At 52.0% G+C, this 25,203-nt stretch overlaps 1 protein-coding gene and 1 long non-coding RNA gene across 3 annotated transcripts; one reads left to right on the forward strand and one right to left on the reverse strand.

Annotated features, from left to right (window-relative positions):
• The first annotated feature begins 35 nt into the window (after positions 1–35).
• LOC143434112 (uncharacterized) lies at positions 36–11,821 on the forward strand. Its single transcript, XR_013103362.1, has 2 exons — positions 36–188; positions 11,015–11,821. It is a non-coding gene; the product is annotated as an uncharacterized LOC143434112 (long non-coding RNA).
• On the reverse strand, positions 8,136–24,283 carry Il2rb (interleukin 2 receptor subunit beta). Of its 2 annotated transcripts, XM_076911596.1 has the most exons (11): positions 23,978–24,279; positions 22,827–23,066; positions 20,612–20,732; positions 19,784–19,898; positions 19,051–19,132; positions 16,987–17,092; positions 15,182–15,330; positions 14,527–14,692; positions 13,741–13,861; positions 12,781–12,865; positions 8,136–10,911 (listed from the first exon to the last, which is right to left on the reverse strand). In XM_076911596.1, exons 3-11 carry the CDS (start codon positions 20,700–20,702, stop codon positions 10,201–10,203), a joined length of 1,626 nt encoding a protein of 541 aa, XP_076767711.1. In that variant the 5' UTR covers positions 20,703–20,732; positions 22,827–23,066; positions 23,978–24,279; the 3' UTR covers positions 8,136–10,200. The 2 variants fall into 2 exon arrangements, with proteins under 2 accessions (XP_076767711.1, XP_034372987.1); XM_034517096.2 differs by lacking the exon at positions 22,827–23,066 and having other exon boundaries at positions 23,978–24,283.
• Between the last annotated feature and the right edge of the window lie 920 nt (positions 24,284–25,203).

Raw genomic sequence — 25,203 nt, forward strand, 5'->3', positions numbered from 1 at the left:
GGAGGCAGGAGGCAAATAATGCCCGCCTCTCTAACCCCGCCCAGCCCCACAGGTGCCCAAGGGGCTGGACCTGCAGGAGCCAGAGACCTGAGCTCTCCCCAGAGGCCTGTTGCTTGGTGAGATTCCTGCCTGGTTACAGCCCCTGGTCCCCTAAGAGCGTGAGTGGGAAACTGCAGAGGCAGATTCAGGTGAGAACAGGGGCTCACACAGCTGACACTGGCCAGAAAGACCTGGGCCCATGCCTTCTGGAGACAGGAGAGAAGTGGGTTGGGGGAAGGGAGCACTTGGTACCCTCTTCCATTAATCTAGGAATTGTGGGTATTCTACAAAACCCTGTTGTCCACTGGCCACATGTGTCCCTTGGACATAAAACAGTCAGAATGAACTGGGCTCATAGGTAAGACACATTCCAGATCCTGAGCAAGAAAAAAAAAAAAAAAAGTCAGTCATCTCATTGTTTATTTGGACACTGGTTACAGATTGAAGTGTTGGCTGTTCTCTTGGGCTAGAGGAACTGTGCAAAGATGAATCCTACCTACTTTTCTGTGTTTTGATGTTACATTTAGGAAACTGAGGCTCATATTAGAATTCTATGGGATAGTGCTTCTGCAGAGGGGCTGGGTCTCGAGCAGACATGTTATTGCCCTGTGGCAGCCGGAGACTGGGAAGCGAGTAAGGAGAGTATGCTGAGCTGGGAAGAACTATCTAGGAAAGAATGGACCCTCACAGGGCAAGGGTCAAGGGTCAAAGGTCAGGCCCACATGTTTGGGCAAAAACCCAGACAGAGCTGTCAGGGGATAATAGTGAGGAGAGCTAGCAGCCAGATAGTATGATGTGAGCCAGGGGTTCCTGTAGAGAACTGTGTGCGTATCTGAGGCTCAGTGTGCTGTGAACATGTGTTCCCCCATGTGCGTGTGTGGTGTGTGTCCCAGGCGTGTAGGAAATATGTGTGCAGTGTCGAATGTGTGTGAGGACAGATGACATATGTATAGTTAGGAACGTGTATAGGAGGTGTGTGAAAACCAGATGTATGAAGGACATGCCTGTAGGGTGGAGTGGGTCTGTGCAGGCTGTGGGGCATGGGGATCCATGCGTGAGCGTAAGTGGGTATGTGTCTGCTCACAGAGAGACAGACGTGGGTTGTGAGGCTGAGGGTGTTTATGGATCTGTGAGGCATGGGTGAAGTAAGAGGTGTACACAGGGCGGGAGGCACGGTGTGGGAAGTTATGGAGTGTCAACTGAGTGTGGAGAGAGTGTGAACTCACGCCTGCTCTGAGATGCCAACTGCACGTTCAGTGGACATAGGCCATTCTGTGCTAGAGGAAGCAGGGCAGGTCCCTGGCCCTGAGTCGTGGTCCCTGGATGATTCATTGCAGCTATGAGCCCCATCTGGGCCAACAAGAAAACGGTGTGTGAAAGCCCAGTGTTGTAAGGATGGCAAGATGTAGCTAGGTATGACTCAGAGTGAAGGTAGCCTTCCTTACTGTCCCCTGACAGCTCTGTCTGGGTTCTTGCCCAAATGTGTGGGCTTGACCCTTGACCCTTGACCTGTGAGGGTCCATTCTTTCCCCGACACTTATTCCCAGCCCAGTACATTCTCCTTACTCTCTCCCAGTCTTGGGCTTCCACACTGCAAACCTTCCAGAGGACAGGAGCTCGAGATACCACTTGACACATACCACTAGGTCCACATACCATTAGGTATGTCCACATACCACTAGGACACAAGACATCCTTAGCCCCTCTCCTGTGCCCTGTCCTGTCCTTTGGACTGCCAAGTGGCCTGGGCCCTGCCCCAGGCAGGATGGTAGCTGGGAAATCTCAGAAAGATCTTGCACAATTGGTGGCCTCTGCACCTGGTGACCACAGCCATTGATCCACTCAGCCTGGGGGAGGGGCTGACCCCAGGAGAGCAAGGATCTAACATCCCCAAGATCTCAGAGGCTTGGAGCCATGGTTGGGGTGTCTGGCCCTCCATTGTCCTCTGCTTCTCTCTGCTTGTCCCCACAGCAGACAATAGTGACATACTTCCACATAGATGCCACAAAGGTCTCAGTGCTCCTGGGATTCTATACGGGCGCAGTGCTACTGGTCGTCAGGTCCCTGGGCCCCTACACTCACAGGCCTGGCTGCTGTAGGCAAGGGGACACAGAATGGCAGATACAGGCCCTGAAGCTCAACATAATCAGATGACAAAAGTCAGTCTAGAGATCAGAGAGTCAGGCTGGTTAAAATCCAGGTCTTGCTGTCTGCTGTCAAGATGTGTCTCCCCAGACTGCCATGTCAGGTTTGATGGAGCTGAGTTGTTGAGGGCAGAAAGTTGTGAGATGGACTCTAATGATATATGACTGGAGTCCTTATAAAAAGGGGGACTTGGAGCCTCTGGTGGCTGCTGGCAGAGCTTGGCACACGGGCCTCAGGCAGATGGCTCCAAACGTCCAAGGGATCAGGGTTCAGCAACCAGCATTTTCTTTTTGTTGATCTTTACAATCTGCAGCCAGATCTCCATAGAGACTGTTCTGCTCCAGGCTTGGCTCCTTTCCCTAGGTGGCCCGGGGCAGCATCCTCCACACTCACAGTCTCCAAGGAGGCTTCACCATCTATTAGCCATATGCCCTCTTTTCTGTTCCCGCAACTGTTTCTAACATAGAGTTAATAACCGGAAGCCTAGCGGGGGTGGGAGGACCTAGGGATGGAGCCAGCACCTTCTGTGTGGCCATTGCTCATCACTGCCATCCTCCTGAGCCCTAGTGATGTTGTCTCTTCTCCCCAGTCTCCATCGGCATCCAGGTATGGAGTCCCCAGCTGCACAAACATCATTATCACAGTGAGAGAATTTGCTTGCCATCCAGCTTGCTCTGCTCCTGGAGGCTCACTCTGGCCCATGCTGGAGCAGGTGTCAGGATCCATCAAACGGGGACACCTACCCAGTGGCCGGAGTTGACCACCACCAAGAGCATCTCATGACGTCCCAGATCCTCTGAATGGTATCATCTAGTATGAAGGTCAAGTGCTTACAGCAGGAGTCACTGATAAATAATTGGATGTCAGGCTGGCCTCAGGTGGGATCCCAAACACAGCATTGTCTCTAAGTCCCCTGGACAATGAATGTTGAGAACAGAGGAGGGGAAGTAAGAGAGTGGGGAATGTTCTGATGATGGGGTACTTCCACCTCCTTCTGAGGTTATAGACCAGCCTTCTGCTCCACCAGAGACATAGAATATAGAATTTTTCTTTTGCTTCCCTCATTTCACATCATAGACAAGAAAACTAAGGCTCCAAGAGTCTCAATGGGACAGACCTGGCAGAGGCACAATGACCCCAAGTAAGGCTGGCGGCAGCTAAGATGGCAGATCTGAGAAGAGGAGGCGGTGGCCCCTAGCTTACCTTGGGTGTATGTCCTACCTCCTAGAAAAAACCCTTGTGATTCTTCAGGATGCTTAGAGCAGATGTAAAAGGAAGGGCGAAGAGGGGCAACAGAGGCCATGTGCCCACCTCCGAGGGCTACAAGGCAGACAGGAGTGCCAACAGCAAGCAGCAAGCTGGGGACTCCTGCACCCACCATCACTAGGCCACCTGGTCAAAGTCCTGTCCCCACCCACGGCTCTGATCACCACTCTTCTAAGTACACCATATGCACTTAATTATTTTATCCTCATGACAGTCCTGGTATCACCAGAATAAGGAAACTGAGGCACAGAGAAGCTTTGGCATCCAGTAAGGTCACAGCTGGCTGGCAGTGGAGCCAGAACATCACACAGGCTGACCAGCTCCCTAAGGCTGGGGTCTCTCTCTCTCTCTCTCTCTCTCTCTCTCTCTCTCTGTCTCTGTCTCTCTCTCTCTGTCTCTCTCTCCCTCTCTCCCTCTCTCTATCCTGGCCATCAAGGGCTACAAGAGTAGATGGTATCTGCTTTCCTTCCCTTGCTCACCCTGTATCTGCTTGCGCATCATCATCCTTCATAAACAAGCATCAAATGAACAAATGAATGGATTTGTTATTTTTGTCTGTCAAGTGCTTCCACATCTCACTGAGTTTGAGCTGAGCACCCTCAAAGGCCCTTCCAGCATCTTCTCTCCCAGCTGAGCAGTCTGCGCGTGCTTCCTAACGAGGTCTTGTGCCAGGTATAGGGACAGGCTGGTGAGTGATGACTACTTGTCTGCATCCTCCACGGCTGCTCTTTCACCACGAGGCTGAGGCCTCTGTGGACAATTCCCGCCCCGGGGCCAGCACCTATGGCGTACCTACAGCTGTGTGCCTGTGTACATGCCGTCGCGAGGCCAGGTGCACAGAGGGGCAGAGAGGCTGGCCTCTCCACCAGCTGCTCCCTCCCCTCAGTGCCCTGGTTTCCTGGAATCAAGGGGACCTCCTGGCATCTTGCACCTCAGGTCTCAAGCGGCTTCCTGCTTTGCTTTCTCAAGGCCCACAGTGGGTGTGTCACATCCCTGGTGTCGGAAAATGTCAGCAGAGGGGCTGCCCCAGGGCTGCCCCAGGGGTCAGGTTCTGAGTTTCTAGTGAGCTCAAGATTCAGCGCTGCTCCATTTCTCTACACTAAACTCCCCGTGGCAGGGGATGTAGCAGCAGCCTCTCAGGTCTCAGAAGCTGCCGCTCTGTCTCAGTAGAGATACTTGTTGGCACAGGCTTTAAAGAGCATTGACAGTCTGGACCAGTGGCAGGGTCACAGATCAGCCAGGGTCACAGGCTTTCTCTCCGGTGTTCTAGCTGTGTGATCTGGAGTGAGCCGTGAAACCACTGTGAGTTCAAGTCTCATCTTCATCTGTAAAATGGGATGAAAGACGCAAACCAACAAACCAAAGGGCACGTATACATAGTGCAGTACTTCAAGCAGAGATTCTTCAGAGGAACTGCCTTAATTCAAGAGGGGAAACTCAGATGTGGGAGTTCTTAAATGGGGTTCTGACGGATCTGTAGGAGTCTGTGGGTGAATTGCTTGAGTTGAGGGTCGTTTCAGCCTCAGGGACCAGCAGGTGACAATGGAAATCAGTTCTTTCAAGTTTCTGTTTGTAGCCACCCTCCACCTCAGCCTCCAGCTCTGGAAGTGACACACATGAACTCAGCATTGTCACCTTCCAAGTGCTACCAAGAGCTGCAGACTGTGAACACTGAGGGACTACTTGGAAGCAGCCTAGTTTGAGTATCTAGGGCACTGATGGGCACAGGGGCATGGAGCTGATGACAGCCCCCCAGTGTTCCCAAGTCAGGGACAGTGACATTGAAGAACCCAGTCTTCTCCTGATGACAACAGAATGTCTCTGGAGTCAAACCAGGATGTGGGGTGGCCACATGTGGCTCTCAGAGAAGCTGGCCTAATGACTCTCACTAACCTAGTGAGACTGGGTGGGAGGTTTTGTTCCCATGGCTACACGCAGGACAGCTGTCGCCCAACACAGAACTGTTTTAAGTAAAACCATATTATGTGATCTCTCTCTCTCTCTCTCTCTCTCTCTCTCTCTCTCTCTCAACTCAGTTACATGATTCTTAAGTGTGGGTTTTGTAGATGGCGTCATGTTGCAATGTCAAAACGGACATGCCTGGTAGATAAATGGGTTATGGAGACAGGTGGACGAGGGAGGAGGCTGAGTGGGGATGAAGCTGCTGCTGCTGCTGCTGGTGGTGGTGGTGGTTGTTCCTGGCCTGTGGGATGCTGGGTATCAGGTAGGAGGCTGTGGACAGAAGGAGGCTCCGGTCATGAGGTGGGGTCCAAGGCTGCCTCACCTGACTGGCAGCCATGCCCTGGTGCCCAGGCCAGTAGAGCAATGAGAAGGGTTTCTCTTCCTCCTGCATCATGGTGGGCATTCCATCTTTTTCTTTCTCGAGGCTAGCTACCCAGGGGCTGAGACAGAGCTTTCTGGTTTTCTGCCTTTGGTAGAAGTGTCTCCAAGTGGCACCCCTGTGCACCCCAGATGTAATACGGATGAATAAATAAATTGATGGAAGAGGAAGAGGAAAAGAGGGGGAAGTGGTGGAGGAGGAGGAGGAAGGAAGAGAGAGGAGGGGGAGGAGGAGGGGAAGAGGAAGGAGGAAGATGAAGAGGAGGAGGGAGGAGTTGTCATCGTCTCCAGCAAGTTTGTACTCAGAAAGGCCCAGGGACTGAGGAGCTCAGAGCACACAATCTCTTTCCACTAGCAGCTACACCTCTCAACTACCCTCAGCCTCGGTTTCCTCATCTGAAAGTGGGATGAAAGCTCCCGCCTCTCTCAGATATGGAGGCGACATGCTTTTCTGATAGAGGCAGAGTTGTCTGGTGTTTGTTGTGGGTATTTTTGGCGGGTGGGGTGGGCGGGTTTTTTGTTTGTTTGTTTTTGGAACATGTGTTTATCAGGTAGTCCAGACTGGCCTGGAGCTCACTACACAGACCAGGCCACCTTCAAGCCTGAGATGTCCCCTGCCTATCTTAACTCTCTGCTGCTGGGGTTCAGGAATGAACCACCGTCTCTGCCTTCATGTGCTTTGCTGTTTGGTTTTACTTTTGCTTCCCTGTTTCCTCTGTTTCCTCTGGGGTTTCCTCTGCTGGCCGGGCTATCACAATGAGTAAGGCATGGCTGGATTTTTGTCTCAGACTTGAGCAAACTGTTCCAGCATAATTTGCCTGAACACCCTGGAAGCTGCTGAGGGTGGGGAAGGAAGAGTTGAGCTGCAGAAGAGAGGCACAGGTCAGCCTTAGCCAAAAGAATATGGGAGATGCCTGAACCCTTCTTCCCTCCCCCATCCCTGTCCCTTCCTTGCATTTTCCTGCTCCCTACTCTCCACTTGAGAATCTCCAGAGCTCAGGCTGTGCCTGCTCTCCACTGCTGGCTTTTCCCCTGAAATCTGATCCCGGGGGTCCAGGCACCCCCTTTCTTGCACTGCCCTGCCAGCTGCTCTCTCCTGGCTCCGCCCCCATGATATCCATTGGACACGCTGTGGCTCTGGCCATCTCCACCTGGCATATGGTGGCCCCTTTCTCCAGACAACGGCAGCTCAGGTCTCTCACCAGACACAGGGAACAGCTGGGTTTCTGGGTTCCTGGGCTTTGGGGACCTTGCTCATTGCTCTCTCAGCTTTCCAAGTGGCACCATCTCAGCATCTGCTCTCTCTGCCTAGAGAAAAATGAAGAGCTCCTTTTGTAGAAGGAAACTGAGAGGCAGCATTACCCAGACATGTCGCTAGGTGCCAGTTCTCATCAGTTGGGGCTGCCGCAGACACGCTACCACAGAATCTAATGCTGCATCCAGCCTCTGGTGGAAGGAAGGTTGTGACTACTTATTAATGTCTGCCATGTGTAGGTGCACTTGATTAGCGATGTCTGCCATGTATAGGTGCAATTGATTAGCCATGTCTGCCATGCATAGCATGTGTGTGGTTGAAGAGGGTGGTCTACAGGAAGTAGCTGCATTGGGGTTACTGGGAGTAGAGGGGGGCTGATTTGGGGATGTAAAGAGAATAAATAAATAAAGAAAAATGCACATGTAAGAAATATTTTTAAAAAGAAAATAGAAGGCATGCATAGGAGCAATTGATAAGCAGAGTTTACCAAGTATAATATAATCAATTAGCAATGAGTGCAACTTTATGAATGCAAGAGATTGTTGACTACTGTTTCTCAGTACGCTGTGAAAATCCTGCTAGTTGATAGGTGGTAATTAGATGACGAGAGAGAGAGAGAGAGAGAGAGAGAGAGAGAGAGAGAAACAGAGAGAAACAGAGAGAAACAGAGAGAAACAGAGAGAAACAGAGAGGCTGATAGGTGAATGATAGATTGACTGATCAGTTGGAATGCTTGCCCACGCCTGGATGTGGGTTTGAAAGAGGTTAGAGCATATCTGTGCACAGAAACCTGATTCCTATAAATGACCAAAATGTTCTCAACAGCCCTGCTTTCGTCACAGGGGAAATGTCCCTCAGTCTCTAGCAGCATCGTCCTTCTAGCCTGAGATGACAGGGTTCCAACAGCAATGACATAGAGACTATCCTGCTTAACTCTCCTTCTTGTAGAGCCGGGATGGAATGAGATAGGCAGCACTCGGCTACTAGGCTCCACCCCCAGGTTGGACTCACACATTACATGGTTTTATGGTACCTGCTTTTTACAATCATCTTTTATTTATAGGAAGATTGGGAAGCCACCAAAGCGAAATGAAGAAAAATCTTTAATTAAATGTATTTAAACAAACAAACAAAAAAGGGTGAATGTGTTTTAAAACTTTCCAGGAAATAATTGCAAGAATGTCATGCACAGATCATTAAAAGAGAGAACCAAATCCTTCCCAGACCTCTTCAGCAGTGGAAATAAGTTGTATTTCCGTTTGGGAGCTGAAGCAAGGGAATCCTGAAGGTTTGTCCATTTTCCCAGGATACACAGTGAAGAACATGGATGCAGAGTTCAGGTCTGACCCAGTGCTGAGCTAGAGGAGGCTGGTGACAGACAGCATTCTGTGGCAGGAGGGAACAGGCAGGAGAACCCTTACATGGGATCTGAACCCCTCTGTACTAACTCATTTCTTCTTGCCCCAAGCACCTGTTCCCAGGACATCTGGTTGAGAGATATCCTACATAGCTAGATCAAGCCTAGCCTCTGTGACAGACCTTCGGTGACCTCATAAGCTGCTTGTCAGCCTGTGGTCCTGTGGTCTGGCCAGACAGTAAACAGTGAGCAGGAACCATGAAGGCAGGCACCATGGTAGGGCATCCATTAGTTAGGTCTGGGTCTCTGCTTCCCTGAGGAGATGGGATCTGATACCCCGGAACAGTCACTGACAACGAGGCTCTGTGCTAGAGAAACGTCTGTAGAGAGCAGTGCTCTCCTCTGAGGGTGAGGTGGTACACTTAGCATGCCATGCTTGTCTGGGCTGCTGGGACTCGGGCCTCAGGTTCCAGTAGGCTGCTTCATGAGTTGGTGAGGCAGGCATGGAATGATCCAACAGCCACTGCTGGGTAGGTATTTGTGTCCAAACTGAGCAGTCAGGAGATAGCCCGGAAGAAGGAAGGTGAATCAAGTGCTATCCCCTTCATCTTCTTCTGGGTGCCTTAAGAAAAAAGCATCTCCCTCCAGATAGGTAGGGAATACAGGTGAAAATGAGGGACGTTTGATACCTAGGGAAAGCACAATGAACAGTGCCTGCAAAGGAGGGGACTGTGGGTGGGGACAGGAGTGGGGTGGGCTGGGGGATGGGGACTGACACATCATGACTCCAGGAGACCCCAGGGGATTCTCCTGAGGTCTCCACAAAGGACAGTGCTGATACAATGCTTGTCATGTAAGCTGTTCTTGACTTTGAGGACACATTAACAAATAAGTACTTCTCCCAGGTACCGCATCAAAGGCACAAGGACACTCAAGTCCAGCTTGGTGAACCCTTGAGTCTATTAGGCTTACGGACTGGGAACTAGGTAATCCCAAAGAAGCTGCTTCACAGAAAACCCCACCCCAGAATAGACAACAAGGCCCCCAAAGCAACATATATGGACTTCCATCAGCCCTCCCCCCTCCATCAGCCCTCCCCCCTTCCATCAGCCCTCCCCCCTCCTACATACACCAGCATCTCCCAAGAACACATAAAGTAACGCACGTTTTAGGGGCAGAATCACACATAGCTGAGGATGGGGTTCAGGGGAGTGGCTAAGATCTCAGGTGATAGATTGATGACCCTTCCCATCCCCTCCTTCTTTGCGGGGGGGGGGGGGGGGCTCAACAGTCGACAGGCTGCATCCAGTCTTATCAGGATCTCTTTGTTTGGGTTGTCAAAGCTTCTCTGATTAAGACAGTGTACAACCACATCACACCCTGAGGACAGCTGTTCCACAGCAGTGCGGGTGGGGCAAGAGTCTGGACAGGAAATGGGACAGAAGGCAGTAGGGAACCACAGCAAGCTCGGGAATAGAAGAAGAGCAAAGTTGCTTTTGTATTGGGGGAAGCAAGTTCTGGCTGCCCTGTGAAGGTAAGCAGGAGGGAGTGAGGCGGGCATAGGAAGCTAGTGACCTCATGACTAAATAGGGCAGCAGAGCTGACCACCACTCCCCACCCCAAACCCTGGATAGACCAGGAAGCATCAAGCGGAGCTCAAAAGTGGATGACTAAGTTTGGGGGTTGGGATAACCAGGGATAGTCCTCAACAGTGGACTGTCCTCAAGAGACCCCTTAAAGCAATCTCCCTCAAGCCTGACCTGACCCAGGCAGCTGGATCCAAATCCTGGCCTCCTGTCTATATTAGGTGGACTGAATCTTGGGCCTGTAGTTCTTGAAGAGACAGATAGGCATCAGTGTTCAGAGTCAAGATGGGACCCTGGCCTCTGTCCTGATCTTGCCCATGAGGGCTGCCTTCTGGGACACTGGCCTGTTCCCCAGGGGTATTGGTAGACAGCCCCTCTCCATCACCTTCCAGCACCAGCTCCAGAGGGCGCTGTAAGCCCATCAGGTCAGGGGATGCTAGGGAGGGAAGTCCCTCCTGCAGGGAGAGGGGAGGCCTTTCTTCAGGGGCTATGCTGCCCCCATAGGCATTGTTGGGGGTGCTCAGGCTCGGGGAAAAGAGCAGTAGGTCATCCCTGGGCGGGAAGGCACAGTAGTCATCCTGTTCTCCAGCCAGAGGCAGCAGAGGTGGGAGGGGAGATCCCTCAGGAGGCCTTGGTCCATCTTCCTCCACATCCTCCTCCATGCAGGGGTCATAGGTGAAGTACACCTGGCAGGATTCAATCTCCAAGGCATTGGGCAGATGGAAGAAGAAGTAGCCTTGGTTGGTGAAGCAGCTGGCCTGTGAATGGCCACTGGGTGAGGGTGAAGGGACTGTCGTGTCCTTCTGTAACAGAAGCAGCTGCATGGCCTTGGTGTCTCTGTCAAGCACTTCCAGCGGAGAGATCTCAGGTGCAGGGACAGTGGGGCTGAAGAAGGATGAGGAGACAGGCGAGGAGAGCCATTTCTGCCAGAGAAATCAAGGAGAGTACGTGGGCTGCTCTACGTCCTCCCCATGACTGAACTCAACTCCCCCCTCCCTTCCCTTCCTCCTGTTCTCCATCCTTCAGGAATGCCCAGGACCGCCTCCCACACCCCCAACCTGGAATCATCCTGTAGCCCTGCTGTCCTGACGGACTCTCTGAACTTGGCAGCCTAGGCCACATGCTAGCTGACCACAGCCTCAGTGCTGGGTCACAAATGTCTGGGGGATGTTGGCTAGGGGCGAGTGTGGCTGACTACTGATCACCTGCTGTATACCTGAGTACCTGCTGAATACCTGGACTGAACTAGGTATGATAAGGCAGAAAGACAATCCCCACCGTCTTGAATGATGTCAACGAGCTGTCCAATGTCCCTGATGGCACAGCCTGCTCGAGTCACAGGCAGTTGGTGCAGTGAGGACGCAGGACACAGTGATCAAGAACTGGTGGATCTCCAACTCGCCTCTCCCTGCCATGGCTTGCACCCCTCAGTCTAACCTACGTGTGTGTAAGTGAACTTCGTGACCAGGAGCCAGCAACATCAGCCCTAGCCACAACACAAAGAGGCTAAGACATGAATGCTTGCTGACCCACAGTGAGCCAAGGTTTACTTGCATTGTCTGTTGGCCAGGACCTTAGTCAAGGGCAGAAGGGATTTCAGGAAAAAACAGAATTGTTTGGGGTTTTTTTTAAAATTGTTTGCTTCTTTTGGTTTGGTTTGGACTTTTTTGTTGTTGTTTGTTTGTTTGTTTGTTTTCTGAGACAAGGTGTCTCTGTATAGCTTTGGCTATCCTGGAACTAGCTCTGTAGACCAGGCTGGCCTCTAACTCACAAAGATCCACCTGCCTCTTCCTCCTGAGTGCTGGGATTAAAGGCATGTGCCACTGTGACACAGTTTGGAAAAACAGTTTTTATGAAACCCTACTACACGTACACTTAGGCGTGCAGGAATGTGTACATGTAACACACACATATCAAGTATCAGAATAAGGCATCCTCAGTTCTGGGAGTCTCTCAGATACTCAGAAGGGCCCTGCTCAGCCCCGATGGGCACAGCTCAGTCCAGAAGGAGTAGACCCCAGCCTGGGTCTCCCATCCTCAGCACAGTGCCACAGGTCCCTCTGCCCCACCACCGCCAATCATGGAAGCCAATCATGGTGTTGGGGACACAAGAGAGAACAGCAGAGAAGGCCTATGCTCCCCCAGAGCTGACACGCTAACATGAAGACAGACTTGAACCAAACTTGCAATCATCACATCCAGTCAGGATGAGGGTAGTAACAGGAGACTCCCTCTACCCTCTATCCACTTCTTGCCTCTGGAAGCTTCTAGCCTGAGGCAGGTAGACTAGGGGGAGAGATGATAGGACTGTATGGGCCACACTTTGAAAACAAGCCCAGGTTTTGTGATTCCAGGTGCCCTGAGAACTTGCTCAGGCGATGAGTCATTGGACCTGCCAGGAATCACTCTGCTCGCCGGATCTGCCTGGAATTGCCCTGCTCACAGGGGCTGGAGAAACAGACAGGAATTCTTACAGCTCCCTAACTCCCTCCCATTCTGTGCCCAGCAACATTCCCAGGGCCGTGCAAGTGTGGAAACTGAGGCACTGGGAAGATCTGTAGCTTACCCAAGTTTACAGAGCCAGGATTAGAGCCAAGGCTGCATGCCTTAGATAAAAGGCTCCCATGCTGAGCAGAGACAGAGCTGTGTCCATGGAGGAAGCTGATCGCTTCAGCATCCTGTATCCATCCTCTCACAGAGGGCAGAGCCATTGTCACCTGATCACATCTCTACCCTGCAGCCTGCTCTTGGGCTGTCCGTCAATCACCCCTGTTTTCTACCCCTGGTCCTACCTGAAGGTCTCCCCCATGTTGGGAGCTCAGCTGGGAGAAGAACTCAGATGGATCTGGGATGTTGCACTTGAGAACTGTCTTCAGCCTGGCCAGGGAAGAGGGGGAGAAGCTAAGAGTGAGACCAGGTAGGGGGTTGCATGGTGTCCCACCAGCAGCCCCACAACTCTGAGTAAGGGATGGGCTTGTCCCTCGTCCACTCATTTATATTCAACGATATTGACTGAGCAGTCACTCAGGGAGAACACTGCACAGGGTGTTGGGAACATAAGAGTGGACAGCAAAGAAGGCCTCTGCTCCTCCAGAACTGACACGCTAACATGAAGACAGACCTGAACCAAACGTGCAATGGGACTGCTCGGTCTGTGGACACAGACCTGCATGCTAGTCAACAGGTGGCTCTAGCGTGGGTGAGACCACACAAGCTAGAGGGAGGCAGAGCGGGACCTCCTGGTGAACACTCCCATGGGTGGTGGTGCCCATCAAGCATTGCACAATGGCAGCTTGGAAGTTGAATTCCTATGTCACGTTCTACTCGCTGAGCTACCCAGAACCTGGACATATCTGACTGGAGAAAGAGGAGGCACATTCTGACTGGCACACGGTTTCCAGTGGAGGCCCTCGAGGGTTAGGATGCATTGCTTGTGTGGTGGGGAATATTTAAGGAGAGTTAGACGGGTGTGATATGGTTGGAATGGACAGGAGGGGACCAAGAGCAACAGGAAAGACGGGGACTCCGGTGGGCTTCAGGGAGGCCCAGAGGACTCCTCTACCCATGGTTTACCTCCCTTTCCTATACCAGCTTCTACCCGTGGGGATGAGGCACAGGGACAAGTGAGCTGCTGAGGAAGGGAACAGAGGGAGGGCAGGTATGAGGGAACAGGGTGCAGCCCAGCCCAACCTGGGAAAATGTGCATGCTGGAGACTGGGTGGGAAGGGAAGACTGGCCAGGAGTTTCCTTACCATGGCCCAAGGTACCGGCACTTGACCAAAATGTAGACGCAGGACAAGAAGCCAAAGAAACAACCGAGGACCAGAAGAAGGCATCTGAGCCATGACAGGGGGAGGATCTCCTTCATGGGATCTGTCCAGGGTGCAAGAAGTGGAAGTTGAGACGTGGCCCCTCAGAAGGTCACACACATCTTGGACATCAGTCACACCCTGCCAGGTACCAGGATCTAGCCAGGCTTGCTTTTGCCGGGGACTCCATCCTCAGTCCTGCTTAAGCCCAGCTTTTCAGAAGGCAGGCCGTTCTTAAGAGCTATGTCCCTGTAGCATTCCCAGCAGAGCCCATGGCTGCCTTGTGTGACCCCCTACCTCGGTCACTGACACCTTTGCTCCATCTGCCTTTGGGCATCACACCACACCTAGAGCTTCCACCCGTCCCTTGAACTTGGCAAGTGACACAATGAGGGAGAGAGCCTCAAGGGTCCCCACCAGCATGGCAGCTCCACGGGAAACGCCTACCTTGTTTCCAGTAGAGCTACCTTGCCCCACAGCACCTCTCCTGCAGGGAAGGCTGGGAAAAAGTAACCCCCAACCCTGAATTCTGGGAATTTAGAGAGAATACAAGGAAAGAATCTTCCTACCCCTTGTGGCCATGGCTGATCCCTTCAGCAGCCCTGTCTCTGGTAAGTGAGCCCACAGGAGGTGCCAGTGGATGAGGGGGAAGCAGACTGACCCACCTCTGTAGTTCCCAGAGTACCTTGGCCCTTGCCCAGCTCCCCCCCCCCATGCCACCCACTGTACCTGCTGGCCTTGTACAAAAGGCCAGGGGCTGGCTCCAGGGGCTCCAGGTCCTGTTTTTGCCTCGTTGAGCTATGACCCTCACCTGGAGCTCATATGAGGTGTTAGGGGTAAGCATCTCCAAGAGGATCCACTGCTGCCTCTGCTTGAGGCTAAATAGGGATGCATCCTGGGCAGAGATGGGTGCCAGCTCAGCTCCACCGCCCACCTCACCTCCCACAACTAGGTAAAGAAGCTAAGCAAACAGCCTCTCCCCCCAGCTTTCTCAACAGCTCCCTGACTCCCTGGCTGTTGGGGCCCTGAGTCCTAGGGTCACCCTTCTTTCCTCCCCTTACAGGTAAGTAAAGAGGCAAGTATGTGGATGGCAAGCCTCAGTCCCTGTTGTCCCCCCAACACCCCCATGCCCCCGCAGCCAGGAAACATGCTGCATTTAGAATGTGGAAACATGGCTGCCAAGTCCCACAAGCCACCTAACCCTAGGGACTACATAGATATGGAGTCAGATGCAACCCCAAGCAGTAAAAGCATGGGCAAAGCGGGCACTGTCAAATCATATAGGAGGACCAAGCTGAATCAGCTGCACACTAGCATGTAGAAACAGACAAAGCCATACACCAGAACAGGAAGGTGCAGAGGTAGAGGCTTGACTATTCCTCACCTCCCAGCTATGGCCCAGAAGACGTCTACGGGCCTCAAATTCCAAGTATGGTTCAACGTAGTGAGAGACCTGGGAGACCTTCCAGCTTATATTACATCTCTCAGTTTCGATGTGAAGGACTTGAAGGGAATGAGGGGCCACCAGGCGAACTGCAGATAGAAGAGAGGAGTGAATAGATATCATGGACCAATCAATTTGATAGCAAGAACTTGCCACCCAGTTTCCACCACACAACATTCCCAGCACCAACTCCTCCTCTGCACCCGTCCCTCCTCCTCTGAACCCGCTATTCCTCCTCTGCACCTGTTGTCCCCCCTTCTCTGCACCTGCTCTTCCCCTTTTCTGCACCTGCTCTCCCTCCTCTGCACCTGCTGTTTTTCCTTTTCTGCACCCGTCCCTCCTCCTCTGAACCCGCTATTTCTCCTCTGCACCTGTTGTTCCCCCCTTCTCTGCACCTGCTCTCCCCCCTCCTCTGCATCTGCTCTCCCCCCTCCTCTGCACCTGCTCCCCCCTTCTACTGCTTATGCCCCCTTTTTTCCCTTTCTCACATTCTGCTCTGAACCTGTTTCATTTCCCCCTCCATACCTATCTACCCCCTTCTTCTGAACCACAGCTTGAACCATCTTCCCGCCCTCCTGGCCCCTGTTCCTCTTCCTCTGCACCCTCTCCTCCTCATTCCTGTGCTCAAATGGACCAGCCTCCCCCAGCCATGCTTCACCATCCTGCATCCCTTGCCCTTGGTGTTCTGCCTACACCTGAAAGGGTGAATCTATAGGGGATTTCTTCCTTTTGTGCCCACTGCTCCTCCTGGGATGCCTGAGTCCAGGACTGTGCCTTTGGTACCCGAGGCACTCTTCAGGAGTGGCTAATCAACTGCTGAGTGATTGGCAGGCAGCCTTGTTCTGCTTGAAAGCTGATCTAAGAGCTGTGCAGGCACCAGCTCATGTACTTTATTTTATCCATGTATCTGTATTATTGATGTATTCTAGTCATATGAATACATTTAAATAAGACATAAATTTAAATAATTAGAACATGTAACTATAATTACATACCCTTTCATATAAATTTATATCCGTGTATCCCACTGTATATATATTAAATGTAAATATAAATTATAAACATCTACTATTCATTTTCAATTACACTATTTACACACTCATTCAATATATTTGTTTATTAATATTTGTGAGAGTGTGTTGGCACAAGCTTGGCAAGTGGTCTATCACTAGCCACGTGCCCAGCCTGAGTGGGTTTTAAGTGTGACATCTACTTTATTTTTCCCAAGCTAACATGCTTTAAGCCTGTAACCTTGAGATTCTGTCTGCCCACAAAGCACTAGTTTTTATCCTGGGTCTTGAATGCTGAGCAGTTTATGCATCTCAACATTCCTTCCTGTCACAAGGACCTCAATTATCCCCATTCTACAGAAAAGAAAACTAAGGCCCCAGATGTGACCTGCCAGCCAGATGCATCAAGGCAGGGCTGTGGTTTGAATTCTGCCTAGATCTCACCTCTGCCCCTTCTCTTCTCTAGAGATGGCCTCCGAGGAGGTCGGAAAACACTGAGCAATTCAACAAGAGCTGCCTGCCTGTTCAGGCCTGGAGCTGAGTGCTCCTGAGAGGAGCTGCAGGACAGGTCCACAACTAGGTCAGAGCTGAAGGGGGAGTCTTCCAGGCGAGGGTGGGGTGGGGTGGGAAGGTCAGAGCTGGGGGGAGCTTTTCAAGTAGGCACCAGGACAGGCTTGGGAAAGACTCAGAGGCTGATGAGCGAGTCAGGACCCACACACCCGGCTCCATACTTACGATGGTCAAAGGGATGGAAATTGCAGGTCTTCACCCTGCGCCAGCCCTTCTCTTCCCAGCACACCACACTTATGTCGAGGAGGTCTACGGAGGTCAGTGACTGGGACTGCAAGGGAGGAGAGGCAGAGGTATAGCTGCCACAGGCCATTGAGAAAAGGGGACCATTAAAATGTCAAGGTAAACACATACTCTGCCTCTACACAGCTCTCTAAGGCAAGGGGTAGCCAAGGTCTGTAACCAGCCAGATTGTATTTTTAGCTGCACAGGCCACATGGTCTCTGTCACAACTCAAGGGCCACGTTCCAATAAAACTTTATTTACAAACACAGGCAGCATCTGGGTTTGGCACCGAGAACAGTCTTTCAGTAATCCCCGACATAAAGTGAAGTAGGCCACCAGGATTGGGAGGAAGTTCCCCATCACAAGAGAAATGTAAGTAGCCAAGCCCCCAAGAAGGACAGCCATGGCGAAGGCAGAATTAGACCTGTTCAATAGCCTTATCCCCTGACTCTTCTGAAAGGAAATGGCTAGGTACTGAGTGTATCCCAGGCAGCCACCGCTCATGGCTTGCTAATGAGCACAGCAGTTCCTCCCCACACTGCTCCCCAAGACCACTCAGCTTGACAGCAAGATGTGGGTTCACATAAGGCCACCGCAGCCACAGTTCCCCAGAATGACCAAAGCTCAGAAGATGAACGGCTGTCCCCCTGAGTAGGTGGCAGGAGGAGGCTCAGAGGCAGGCCATGGTAGGACATATGCTTTGGGACTGGGTTGTGGTTTGCAGTCTGAGCATTGAGGCCTGGCCCTTCCCACCTGCACCAGCTTTGAGACTGACCATCAGTTTTCTGACCAACCAGTCAGCAGGGCACTACGTCCTCCCACTTCATGGAGGATGCTGCCTTTATCTCTAACAGCTGCTACCAGCTCAGGTTCACCCAGTTAATAATAGCACAAGTTGGTTATTACTGTTACGGTTGGTCTGAAGGCATTGCCAGTACCAGGCTGCTGGGAACTTCTGTCCCCTCTCCTTTGCATAAATTACCTCATTGAACCCTCACCACCCTCTCAGACATATACTATAGCCATTCCCATCAGTTAGCCCAGGGGACTGAAACACAGAGAAGGTTAGGGACTTGCCTAAGGCCACACAGCTAAGAAAGAATCAGACTGGATGGAAGTCAGTTTCCTGCAAAGCTTCCAGATTGGCATAGCTGGGGGCTTACTGGCTGTATTGTGTATCTCCCCTCTTCTATCTTTGAGAAAATGTGAATCTGTCAACGGCTGGACAACACTGTCTGGACTCCCCAGGGCAAACCCCAGTACTGCCCTGCCCTTGCCCTGCTCCTGCCCAGAGGGTTTGAGGAAAAATTTAAGTTACATCCACATAGTCTAAACCTGGGGACCTGCAAGAGGCAGATGGGCAATATGGAAAAGCCACCAGGAGCCCATAAGCCTGGGGTCAGTCCCAGCTCAGATGCTGATGACTGGGTGACCTTGGCAGATACCACATCTCTCTGAGCCTGATGTGCTTCCTTGGTAAGGAGACAAAATCATCACAGTCTGCTATGACTCTCAGCATCTCCTCTATCCAATGACAGCCCTTTGAGGGAGCTTCCATTTTCTTTCCTATTTTATGGGAGGGGAAACTGAGGCACTGAAGCTGCACAGAGTCACTGAGTTGTTGTAAGATAGCACCAGGGCCAGGTTGCTCAACTCTAGCATGACACTGTCCCCTACTCCCTAGAAATGATTGTCATTGTCTGAGACCCACAGAGGAGAGTGGGGGCAACAGTTCATGAAGGGTCAGCATGAACACAGACCCAACACCTCAAAACCCCACCTCCTATTCCTCCCTCTCAGCCCAGATAGCTTGGTCTGCATTGCCAGGTTGATACTTGCAGAGGTCCAGGCCCACCTTGAGGCCTCAGCCCACAGCTGGAAGGACTTCACACACACACACACACACACACACACACACACACACACACACACACACACACACACACACACGCTGCTGCTGCTGCTGCTGCTGCTGCTGCTGCTGCTGCTGCTCATGTTACTTACATCTGGGAGTGGCCCGAGAATCAGGTTGCAGGCCCAGGATGCTTGCCTCAGGAGAATTAGCTCACAGGTTTTGTTCCAGCCTCTTGCAGAACAGAAAAGTCCTATTAGAAAGCATGGCAGGACTACAGAGCCATCCAAGACCCTTCTCAGGCCCTGTTGTGCCAGAGCCAGCAGCACAGTAGGCGAGCAGCCAGCTGTCTCCGATGCTCCCAGGGCTCTTTCCTGCCACAATACTTTTTTTCATGCCCTTACTGCCCCACCCCCACCCCAGCCTGGCCTCCCAGCAGCCAGAATGACCAAGGAAACGCACATCAATTCAACCCCACCCCCACCAGAGAGCCCCCAACCTCCAGGCAGCTAAAGACAGCCTGAAGAAGAAGCCCATGGCTCCCCAGATGCTTCCCCAGGAAATGTAACCCCATAACTGCTTGGGGGTTCTCCCAAAATACCAGATTACTAAATAAAACCTTAGGAACCATTAAGTACACACTCTGATTTCCTCTTCCATGAAGTCTATCTAGCCTTGCATGAAAGGCTCACAGCCACTGTCCCCAAACAACCTGATCTAGGACCTTGCCATATCTCAACTAAAGCCTGGATCACACCCACTATTGGGAGCACAAATGACTGAGTGTCTGAGCCTGGTGCTAACAACTGTGGATCTCAAGCCCAGGGTTCCACAGCTTGGAGGTCCCACAGCTCTGAGGTCCTGGTGAGACCAGGTCACACTCACCGCATGTCCGACTTGGCATGGATGTGGCAGGTTGTGACATTCAGGGACTCTTCGTGGCTCCACATGCAGGAGACATTGGCTCTTGAGTTGTAGAAGCACTCAAGATGGGAACAGTCTGTGGGCAGAGTGGGGAGTGAGTGTCCGGCTACAGGACATACACGGCCTCCGGATGAGTCCATTACCCTGTGCCTGGCACCCTGCGCCGGCCCCAAGAAGAGGTAGGGGACTCAGCTGGGCAGAAAAGGAATTCAAATTCATTTCATTGCTGTGAGTGTGTGTGTGTGTGTGTGTGTGTGTGTTTTCATGTGCATGCATGTAGATGTATATCTCACAGATACCATCGTATATGTGTATAGAGACCCAAGGACAACTTTTGGAAATCAACTCTCTCCTTCCACCACAGGATCTAAGAAATTGAACTCAGGTTGTCGGGTCTGTGGGGCAAACACTTTGCCCAGTGAGCCACCTTGCCAGCCCATTCCTGACTTGTTTTTAATGTGAGTGTTGGAACTCGGGACTCCAGTTCTCATGCTTGTATGACAGGCACTCTGTCCACTGAGCCACCTGTCACAACCCAAATTCAGACCCATTTCAAAGGGAAGAAACAAAGTCCCTATCCATGGTCAAGCAGGCCCAATCAACAGCCTCTGCATGTGTCTGGGAGAAGCCTGTGCAGGCTTCAGGAAGATGAATACCTGTCCTTGGGTCCCATCGCCTTGTCCCTCTTCCCCTGCCTCCTGGGCTAGATGGACTTCCTCTCTGAAGCAGGAATCTGGGATGTGACTTCCCACTTGGGAAAATATGGACGTCAAAATGCTGGTTCCTCACCTTTCACTGTTGCAGACGCCCAAGGTGTAGCCAGGAGCAGGAGGAGGATGTAGAAGAACAGACGCCGGGAAAGAGCTATGGTAGCCATCATTTCCAAGAGGCAGATCTGAGGATACAAGCCCTAAGTGGAGAAGGAGAGCAAAGTGAGAACATGTCAGAACCCCCACCCCACTCGGCTCTCTGCCCAGCCAGCGTCAGAGCAGTGCAGCCCCAGGCCCTCTGTCCCACCATGAGCTCCCTCCCTTCTTCCTCCCCATCCTAATCAGCTGTCCTCTCTTTAACATTTTACATCAACATTGTTTGTTTGTGCACAATAATAAGTAAATCTGTCCCTCAGAGTATGTTCTAGAACCTCCAGGGATTAAACCAAACAGACCAAACCAATCCTTACACAGACTCGGTTTTCCCTATAAATTATAAACCCATCACAAGAAATTGATGGCAGTAGGTGGTAATACAAGAAGTTCCTAGGGACATCCACTGTCTCTCCTGAGCACAGTGTGAAGGAGGTCCCCCCACCCACCCAAAGTATCTTCTGGCAGATGCCCACCCCACATACCCAGGTGAGGTGAGGTGACAGGAACTCAGTTCTGTGAGCTCTGCACAGGTGACTGGACAGCCAAGTCCCCGGGGTGACTAGTGGGTGGACGGCATCCACATTATGGTTGCTCTGGTCAAAGGAATTGCTCAGGCCCCGTGCAGGATAGAGGACAGCTCAAGACTTCAGCAACACACACACACACACACACACACACACACACACACGCATGCATGCATGCAAACACGCACGCACACACATGCCTGTGTATACGAGTCACAGACAGTCCATAAGAACAAGGGACAAGGGACATTTGGACAGCCATTCATTCCGGGGTCTCTAATTTCCAAATGAATACCTATCACAGAGCCACCAAGAGCACCAACTTCAGCCCCGAGGAGCCCGGAGGGCAAGACTGTGCCCGGCCTTAGGTGGCTCTTACAGTCTACACAAGCTGGTAGCTCTGATCTGGTCCTCTAAAGGCCTCACTGGAGTTGTCCTTCCCACATTGCCCCAAAGGATCCTGGTATCCTTTTAGGCCCATTTCCCATTTCCCTTTCTGATAGTTCTGTGGCACTCCCCTTGGTTCCCCCATGAAGGAAGGACAATCTGCCTTGGGTTGCTGTCCATCCCTCTGGCATGACATCTGCCAGACTGTCAAAGCAAAGTGCCCACTCCAAAGTGCTGAACTTGTCACACAGGAGGTCCTCAATAAATGTCATGCACCAAAGGACTGTGTTCAGGGTCTATAGGGCAGCGAGCGATGTAGGGCAGCCTGGTGACAGTGCTTGCCAGGTATGCTCACTGAACACTGCTTCCAGCTACTCTATCCTGCCCAGCAGCTCAGCAGCTGTTTGGTGTCTTTTCCATGCAGACAAGGAGACCAAGGCTCCCAGGGCCAAGTCTACAGAGCTGGGGTTCCACCCAAGACCTCCTTACCCTGGAGGATCAGCTAACTGCAGGTGCTTGGGTAGAGAGGGAGCCCTAATAGGTCCCTGCAGACCCCAAGCAAGGGGCTTCCAGAGCCTAAGCAAGGGGCTTCCAGAGCCCAAGCAAGGGACTTCCAGAGCCCCTTGCGAGCCCAGCAAGATCTGAAGCACTATAGGTCTTCAATGAGACAGCAAGCCAGGTTAAACCCAGACATCTGAGCAGCCTCATGATGGGAGGGTTGGGGAGTAGGGGAGGGCATAAGCCTAGGGAAGAGGAAGAGGGATGAAAGGGGCAAGACTATCGCCAGACCACAGCCCCAGCCAAAAGCACAGAATGCCCAGGAAAAGGCACCCAAGCCTGTTCCCCACCCCCGACTGAAGGGGCACAGGAGCATCTACCCATCATGAACAGTATTAGATAGAAGACGATATGGAAGGTTCTGTAAGGGTCAGGCTGGGGGTGGGTTAGCTCAAGGCAGTCAGTGTGGTTGCAGCCTCCTTCAGCAAGGGGGAAATGGAATCTCTGAGAGACCCCCCAAAAACCACTCAAAATCACACAGTATAAGGCCCGCCTTGGACAGAGCCAGCATAACCCAAGGTCTCAGAGTCCCAGGCACCGTCCCTCTGAGGCTCGCCCACGCACGCCCTTCACAACTACCAGACGTTCCCACCCCTGACTCATATGTCTCCACTGAGGCCCTGACAAGGTCTGTCATCCTACAGGCCCAGGCTGTTCTAACTGGGTCACCTGATTTCCAGTACAATGATGATGTTGATAGAGAAGGGTCAGCCATGAGTGACAGTCATGTCATGCTCCCTGACTGACCCACACATGTCACAGAGAGGTCTCACAGCGCAAGAGCAGGTTCTGTGACTTCTTTTTTCCATATGAAAAGATCGAGGAGTAAACCAGCCTGTTTCCCAGGATAAAAGTTCCAGCGCTGAGGCAGTCTGAGGTACCCCATAGGTCTGTGAGGTCCAGGGTCAGCTGAGGGAGGAGGACAAGCAGGAGCTTGTTTATCAGACCTGGTGACCTTTGACCTCAGAGATCCTTTCTCTGGCCACCTCCCCTGAGACACGCACATTCACAAAGACAAACACACACACACACACACACACACACACACACACAACTGTTCACCTCTTGCTGTTCAACTGAGGAGTATGTGAAAGAAAGGGGACCTTCAAAGGTAGCCCTGCCTTCCGCAGCCACCCACCTTGGCCCTGAAGTGTTACAAACATAGCTAAAGGTGGGAAGCTCCTACCTCAGGCAGCCTTGGAGACGGAGTCCAGGGTCTGGAGATGCTCTTAACCTCTCTGGCCACTCAGTAACGTCTGAGACAAATCTAAGCTAGAACCCTACCTCTGACCTCCAGCCTAGGGCCCTCATAAACCTGTCAATCAACATAGCTGACTATACAGCCAGGTCCCGGGGGAAATTCCTTCTCTTTTCCTCATAAGGACTATTCCCTAGGCTGAGACGCACTCTACAGGAGTTAGGGTTGGATTCCACCTGTCCCATACACAACATGCAGCCTCTGAGCATTGGCTCTAGCTACTCACCTTTTCCTCTACCCTTCTGGGCTAAGACATCATCACACAGGGCCCAGGGAAGGTCCTCATAGCCAAAATGGCTCACAACCTCCCACAGTACAGATTGGGAAGAAGCCACTGCACCCTGACATTGGAAGGGGCTTATTCTTAAAGGAGCAACCATGACAACCAGGCTACCCCATCCCCAGGGGATCCTAAGACGAAGTTTAGCATCAAAGCCCAGACAGAAACTACAAAGAAAACCGAGTCGGAGACAAGCACTTCCCCAGCTCCCTGTCCCCTGGGATGACCAGCAAGAGGTAGTGGGGTGCCCTGGGCTCCCAGGGGACCACAGAGGGGCATCACCTGGCTGCAACATGGAGTTGTGTCGATATGTTCCCTGCAGTCCTACTGGAGACTGGGTCCACGGCCATCTCCTGTTCCGCAGCTTAGGTAGCAGACAGCAGCTAGGCCAGCAGCAGACTGAAACCCAGGGCGAGCCCACTTCCTGTACAGAGGATGAGGGGCAAGGCCCAATGGGAGGTGGAGAGATGGGGGGTGATGAGGTAGCCTGAAACTCCACACACACCTAGCACTGATAAGATCTCCTCCTACGCCCAGGGGCAGCCACCAAATGTGGTGGCACATACACGCTCACACAGTCACTGTGGTACAGGGACCTAGCTATGCACAGAACCTGAGGGGGCAGGCCCTTCTTTGCCTACTCCACCCCCACTACATCTCACACATGCTACCCTAACACCATTGTCTTCTGGCTGGACTCACACACATACGCACACGCACACACTCGCTCACTAGCACCGAAGCCACCCACAGACACATCATCGACCTAGAGCCTAGGTATCCTCTTTGCTGATCCCCATTCTAGCCATCCCCCAGCCTCTGCTACATGCCTCCCTTTACCTGAGCCTTCTAAGATGCCCTTTACTCAGGCTAGCATTCAAAGGTTTTTGAGGCTTGACAGTTTGATGCCCACTGACTGGCCCTTCCATCACCTTCTTCTTTTCAGAGTTGTAAGTTCTAATCCTTCCTCTCTTGGTGAGATGCGGGACTTTTATTTTTAACAACGAAGTCAAGAATTTCTCCTTAAATGAACGACCGTTTATTGACATGTAGTAGGTCTAGGCACCATCCAGGTACAGGGGAATGTGCCAACTTCCTTTCCATCTCTGGGACCACAAGAACTTCCTGCCCAGCAGCCAGAATAGGCAGCCATCATGACCTTGCTTCAGCTCCAATCAGGTCATTTTGCCCACTTTCCCCAGGAGTTTCCAGAATCCTCATTCCACAGTCTGAGCTTGGACACTTATTCTGAATGGCGCCAGGCTTTCAGATCTCAAGGAACCTCTCACCCCAGCTTCACCCAGCCTGGGTACTACTACAGGTTATCAGCTGGCCATCATCTCATGTTCAGGCTTTGGGATTTTCATGTGCAGGACCCGCCTGGCATGCTGTGTCACAGGCAGGGCTCGAGCATTCACAGAGCATCCTAACAGAAGATAGTAGAGTCAGTCCTCTTAGAGCCCTGGCCTGTTGTCTCGAGAAACCAGCATTTCACCCAGGGTGTTGTA

This window comes from Arvicanthis niloticus, chromosome 13 (assembly GCF_011762505.2).
Source record: "Arvicanthis niloticus isolate mArvNil1 chromosome 13, mArvNil1.pat.X, whole genome shotgun sequence".
NCBI classification, from domain to species: Eukaryota; Metazoa; Chordata; class Mammalia; order Rodentia; family Muridae; genus Arvicanthis; species Arvicanthis niloticus.